The following is a 6,973-nucleotide window of genomic DNA, read 5'->3' as shown; positions in this document are numbered from 1 at the left end:
CCACCGGCGCTACAACAACTGCTCCGACATCTGCTTCCACCAGAAGTACCGCAGCCACGACGGCACCTGCAACAACCTGCAGCACCCCATGTGGGGCGCCTCGCTCACCGCCTTCCAGCGCCTGCTGAAGTCCGTGTACGACAACGGCTTCAACCTGCCGCGCGGCGCCACGGAGCGGCTGCACAACGGCTACCGGCTGCCCCTGCCCCGGCTGGTGTCCACCACCATGATCGGCACGGAGACCATCACGCCCGACGACCGCTACACGCACATGCTGATGCAGTGGGGCCAGTTCCTGGACCACGACCTGGACTCCACGGTGGCGGCCCTCAGCCAGTCGCGTTTCTCCGACGGCGAGCTGTGCACCAGCGGCTGCACCAACGACCAGCCGTGCTTCCCCATCCAGTTCCCGCCCAACGACCCGCGCCAGCTGCGCAGCGGCGCCCGCTGCATGTTCTTCGTGCGCTCCAGCCCCGTGTGCGGCAGCGGCATGACCTCGCTGCTCATGAACAGCGTTTACCCGCGGGAGCAGATCAACCAGATCACCTCCTACGTCGACGCCTCCAACGTGTACGGGAGCTCGCGGCGCGAGTCGGAGGAGATCCGCGACCTGGCCAGCCAGCGCGGTCTGCTGCGCCAGGGCATCATCCAGCGCACGGGGAAGGCCCTGCTGCCGTTCGCCACGGGGCCGCCCACCGAGTGCATGCGGGACGAGAACGAGAGTCCGATCCCCTGCTTCATGGCCGGGGATCACCGCGCCAACGAGCAGCTGGGCCTCACCGCCATGCACACAGTGTGGTTCAGGGAGCACAACCGCATCGCCACGGAGCTGCTGAGACTTAACCCCCACTGGGACGGAGACACCATCTACCACGAGGCCAGGAAGATAGTGGGCGCTCAGATGCAGCACATCACCTACAGCCACTGGCTGCCCAAGGTTAGACTCTTCATACTGCTGCTCTCACTTTACCATGTGTTCCTTCTAGGGATGTCCGATATTATCGGCCGATATTGGGATAACATTTTTATATTGGAAATGATCGGTATCGGTTTTCAAAATACATTTATTTGACCTTTATTTACAAGCAAGTAAGAACAAATTCTTATTTAATTTATTGTCAAATGTATGCATAATGTTACAGATATGTAATGTTAATTACCTGAAATTATTACGTTTTTTTGGGGGGGGAACCCAGCATATATTGGTATCGGTAATTAAGAGTTGGACAATATCGGTATATCGGATATCGGTAAAAAAAAAAGCCAATATCGAACATCCCTAATTCCTTCCTATACTGTCATATATTTAGCCTTTCTATCTTTTTTCTACCATCCCACAATTTAATTTGCTATGCCAATTACCTTCCTGATCATTGTGCGCATAGCCCTACTGTTGGTCTGGGGAGGGTGTAGACTATCACATGCTGCCCTACTGTTGGTCTGGGGAGGGTGTAGACTATCACATGCTGCCCTACTGTTGGTCTGGGGAGGGTGTAGACTATCACATGCTGCCCTACTGTCGGTCTGGGGAGGGTGTAGACTATCACATGCTGCCCTACTGTTGGTCTGGGGAGGGTGTAGACCAGGGGTCAGCAACCTTTTTGACATGGAGTGCCTGTTTGAAATATAGTTGTAACTAGTGTGCCTCAACAATATTCCATGCATCGTAATTTTTTTTTCTCATAATCAGGTCTTTTTAATGAACATTTTTACATTATTACATCATTATTGTTATTGTTATTATTAACAATATTATTATGATGGTTGTATCAACCCTAAATCTGAATTGGGGGGGGGGATGCAATGCAGACAAACAGCTGCATACAGTGCAACCATTTCACTCACATTTGCTTATTCATTACTAATAAGTATACACAACCACATTATTTCAACCTAATAAAACTATGTTTATTGTCATTGTTTTAAGAACACAAGTTGACTTGGTAATACTCACATTTTGAGTAAAAAAAATTGCTCTTAACATGTGCAATGTTCAATGAAATAGAAAAATAAATAATAAAATGTGTTGATTAATCCCACTGGTCACAATGGTGACCGTAATAATGTTTGTTATAAGGCTCTGCAAATGTTACTGAATGATGTAGCAATGTATTTCCAGCTAAATTGAAATAATAAACAAATAAAGGGTCTCAATTAAATATGTGGTAGTAAAAAGAACCTGTGGGAGAATTTCAACAAGATAAATGCGACAACAGTGCAAAATATTTCACTATAATATTTAAAAGCAAAAAAAAAAAAAAAAATTCAATTTTTATTTTTTTTATTGCTGCCCCCTGTGCCTATGCAAATGCCCCCGCGTGCCTATGCAGGCACGCGTGCCTAGGGTTGCCTACCCCTGGTGTAGACTATCACATGCTGCCCTACTGTTGGTCTGGGGAGGGTGTAGACTATCACATGCTGCCCTACTGTTGGTCTGGGGAGGGTGTAGACTATCACATGCTGCCCTACTGTTGGTCTGGGGAGGGTGTAGACTATCACATGCTGCCCTACTGTCAGTCTGGGGAGGGTGTAGACTATCACATGCTGCCCTACTGTTGGTCTGGGGAGGGTGTGGACTACCACATGCTGCCCTACTGTTGGTCTGGGGAGGGTGTAGACTACCACATGCTGCCCTACTGTCGGTCTGGGGAGGGTGGAGACTATCACATGCTGCCCTACTGTTGGTCTGGGGAGGGTGGAGACTATCACATGCTGCCCTACTGTCAGTCTGGGGAGGGTGTAGAGACTATCACATGCTGCCCTACTGTCGGTCTGGGGAGGGTGGAGACTATCACATGCTGCCCTACTGTCAGTCTGGGGAGGGTGTAGACTACCACATGCTGCCCTACTGTCAGTCTGGGGAGGGTGTAGACTACCACATGCTGCCCTACTGTCAGTCTGGGGAGGGTGTAGACTATCACATGCTGCCCTACTGTCAGTCTGGGGAGGGTGTAGACTATCACAAGCCTCCTCCGATACATTCTTTTCACCTGACAACAAGGAGTTTCACTGGGAGAACATGTCCAGAGGCTCATGCTATTTCCCCCAGATCCCCTTCCCTGCTGAACAGTCGCCCCCCGACCGACCAGTAGGAGTCGCTGTTTGCAATGACCAGGACTCATACCCCACCGGCTTCCCACCCGCGAACACACTGTGTTCGTAGGGGACAACTGACCGTAGTGGTCAAGTGACTGACAGCTGGATTAGATCCCTCTGCGGTGGTAGGCGAGTGCTTAGACCTCTACACTACCCAGCCGCGCCATTACTGTCACATTCTTAAAGGGACATGTCACTTCAGTAGAACGTCTTACCTCATCTACAAGTAAGCTAGCGACCACGGCTGTCCCTGTCGTCTGCCGTCGACACCATCATTTATCAATGAATGTAAGTGAATGAGGAGCATGCTCACCTCCACCCGCCACTCTGACCACATCACCCCTGTCCTCCACAACCTTCACTGGCTCCCAATAAAATACCGGATGCAAAATACTACTCATCACATTCAAAGCCCTCAACAACCTGCCCCCCTACCTCTCTGACCTCCTCCATCACCCCTACCTCTCTGACCTCCTCTATCACCCCTACCTCTCTGACCTCCTCCATCACCCCTACCTCTCTGACCTCCTCTATCACCCCTACCTCTCTGACCTCCTCCATCACCCCTACCTCTCTGACCTCCTCCATCACCCCTACCTCTCTGACCTCCTCCATCACCCCTACCTCTCTGACCTCCTCCATCACCCCTACCTCTCTGACATCCTCCATCACCCCTACCTCTCTGACCTCCTCCATCACCCCTACCTCTCTGACCTCCTCCATCACCCACCCCTACCTCTCTGACCTCCTCCATCACCACACCCCTACCTCTCTGACCTCCTCCATCACCCCTACCTCTCTGACCTCCTCCATCACCCCCACCTCTCTGACCTCCTCCATCACCCCTACCTCTCTGACCTCCTCCAACACACATTCACTCTTGCTTTCAACCATTAAGTGTTGTTCTGTTTCTGCACAGTAAACGCACTGTATAAATGTAATGTATTATTATCACCGTCTCCCTCAGATCCTGGGCGAGTCGGGCATGAAGATGATGGGCGCCTACGCGGGCTACAACCCCAACGTCAACGCCGCCATCCTGAACGCCTTCGCCACGGCCGCCTTCCGCTTCGGCCACACGCTCATCAACCCCATCCTCTACCGGCTGGACCAGGACTTCCAGCCCATCCCCCAGGGTCACATCTCCCTACACCGGGCCTTCTTCTCCCCCTTCCGCATCGTCAACGAGGGGGGCATCGACCCGCTGCTCCGCGGCCTCTTCGGCGTCGCCGGGAAGATGCGCGTCTCCACGCAGCTGCTGAGCACGGAGCTCACGGAGCGGCTGTTCTCCATGGCGCACTCCGTGGCGCTGGACCTCGCCGCCATGAACATCCAGAGGGGGCGGGACCACGGCATACCGCCGTACAACGACTACCGGACCTACTGCAACCTGACCATGGCGCAGACCTTCGACGACCTGAGGAACGAGATCAAGAACCCCAACGTCAGGGAGAAGCTGCAGAGGTGAGAGAACCTTTAGATCAAGAACCCCAACGTCAGGGAGAAGCTGCAGAGGTGAGAGAACCTTTAGATCAAGAACCTAATGTCAGGGAGAAGCTGCAGAGGTGAGAGAACCTTTAGATCAAGAACCCTAATGTCAGGGAGAAGCTGCAGAGGTGAGAGAACCTTTAGATCAAGAACCTAATGTCAGGGAGAAGCTGCAGAGGTGAGAGAACCTTTAGATCAAGAACCCTAATGTCAGGGAGAAGCTGCAGAGGTGAGAGAACCTTTAGATCAAGAACCTAATGTCAGGGAGAAGCTGCAGAGGTGAGAGAACCTTTAGATCAAGAACCTAATGTCAGGGAGAAGCTGCAGAGGTGAGAGAACCTTTAGATCAAGAACCCCAACGTCAGGGAGAAGCTGCAGAGGTGAGAGAACCTTTAGATCAAGAACCCTAATGTCAGGGAGAAGCTGCAGAGGTGAGAGAACCTTTAGATCAAGAACCTAATGTCAGGGAGAAGCTGCAGAGGTGAGAGAACCTTTAGATCAAGAACCTAATGTCAGGGAGAAGCTGCAGAGGTGAGAGAACCTTTAGATCAAGAACCTAACGTCAGGGAGAAGCTGCAGAGGTGAGAGAACCTTTAGATCAAGAACCCCAACGTCAGGGAGAAGCTGCAGAGGTGAGAGAACCTTTAGATCAAGAACCTAATGTCAGGGAGAAGCTGCAGAGGTGAGAGAACCTTTAGATCAAGAACCTAATGTCAGGGAGAAGCTGCAGAGGTGAGAGAACCTTTAGATCAAGAACCCCAACGTCAGGGAGAAGCTGCAGAGGTGAGAGAACCTTTAGATCAAGAACCCTAATGTCAGGGAGAAGCTGCAGAGGTGAGAGAACCTTTAGATCAAGAACCTAATGGCAGGGAGAAGCTGCAGAGGTGAGAGAACCTTTAGATCAAGAACCTAATGTCAGGGAGAAGCTGCAGAGGTGAGAGAACATTTAGATCAAGAACCCCAACGTCAGGGAGAAGCTGCAGAGGTGAGAGAACCTTTAGATCAAGAACCCTAATGTCAGGGAGAAGCTGCAGAGGTGAGAGAACCTTTAGATCAAGAACCCTAATGTCAGGGAGAAGCTGCAGAGGTGAGAGAACCTTTAGATCAAGAACCTAATGGCAGGGAGAAGCTGCAGAGGTGAGAGAACCTTTAGATCAAGAACCCCAACGTCAGGGTTAACCTAACCTCGTTCCCAGTTTTATCTCCGTGAGATAAAGCCTGGTAAAGAACTACTGCTGAAAGTGTCTATGGGCTAGAATTTCCGGTGTATGTACTTCCCCTGGAAGCTGCCTCTGAACGGACCAAACTTTTCCCAAATCCTGTCGGCAAACAAGCATGTAGTAAATTCTTCAGGCAAAGCCGTTGCAGTGCACTTCACACGTTTCTATAATTGTTTTGTCGAAACCGGAAAGCCTGTAGCCTGCACTTCCTGTACTTCCGTTTAGACATTTTAGGAGGCATATCTTTACCAGCCTAGGGAGAACCTTGGTGAGAGAACCTTGAGATGACAACTCGGAAAGTCGTCCACAAACTGGCCTCGGGTTTGTTCCCAGACAGTTCCCAACAGGCTTAAGCCAGAACTAGCTGGCTTGTAGAGTTTTGTGTCAATTTATGGTTTAATTAAAACTCTCATCACATGGTAAATGGTAAATAATAATAATAATAATAAACTTTATTTGTATAAATGGTGCTTTTATCCAAAGCGCTTTATGATCTTGTTCCTCACATTCACCCATTCACTCACCGACAGCGGAGGCGACTATGCAAGGAGCCGACCTGCTCATCGGGAGCAGTTAGGGGTTCAACTCTTAAGCCTGATTGGCCCGGTACCAGGCCGAGATTTATTTCACGTCACAAATAGATCAATACAGTCCGTATTAACACTTTGAGTGCCAAGCCGGGTTTTCCTTTTTACCCCCTGAATGCCACCATCGGCGCCAATGTTAACGTTAATATCGCCTAATCTATGTTTTAAATTATGGCTATGTGTCTAATCTGCCCATCGCATTATCAAAGACTATTTTCCAGTCAGTGCTGTCAAGGCAGATTGGTTTTTTATCGCGTCATTTCCGTTTCAGAGCATTTAGAAAAGCACCCGTTTTCAGATAAAAAACAGCCCATTCTGGACCATTCTATGAAAATCGTCTTTTACTGGAATATTCCACAACGTTGATATTCGTCGGCCTTTTTATGAATCGTTTTCAAATAAACGCTAGATGATCAATATTATACGTGCACGTAAGCGCATTCGGGCCGCGCACGGATAATCGCCGCGTTGATTTCCTCTCGGACTTTTACAGTGAAACCGAAAGAGGACATTTCACAAAACAGCTTATAACTTCATCAAAATTAGTCTGATTATCCTAACACTGATAACATAGAGTCCTTA

The 6,973-nt window shown here is 49.9% G+C and overlaps 1 protein-coding gene across 1 annotated transcript in view; it reads left to right on the top strand.

The window, feature by feature from the left end:
• Positions 1-6: 6 nt before the first annotated feature.
• Positions 7-6,973, top strand: part of LOC311248991 (peroxidasin-like) — a 36,209-nt gene continuing 29,242 nt past the window's right edge. The window contains 2 exon segments of the mRNA XM_084338238.1: positions 7-937; positions 4,064-4,560. Of these exon segments, the coding sequence (XP_084194364.1) occupies positions 89-937; positions 4,064-4,560 (1,346 nt within the window). The 5' untranslated portion in view covers positions 7-88.

The sequence above is a fragment of the Notolepis coatsorum genome, assembly GCF_963971535.1.
Source record: "Notolepis coatsorum genome assembly, chromosome: 2".
NCBI lineage: Eukaryota > Metazoa > Chordata > Actinopteri > Aulopiformes > Paralepididae > Notolepis > Notolepis coatsorum.
This window is presented reverse-complemented; position numbering and strand designations above follow the sequence as displayed.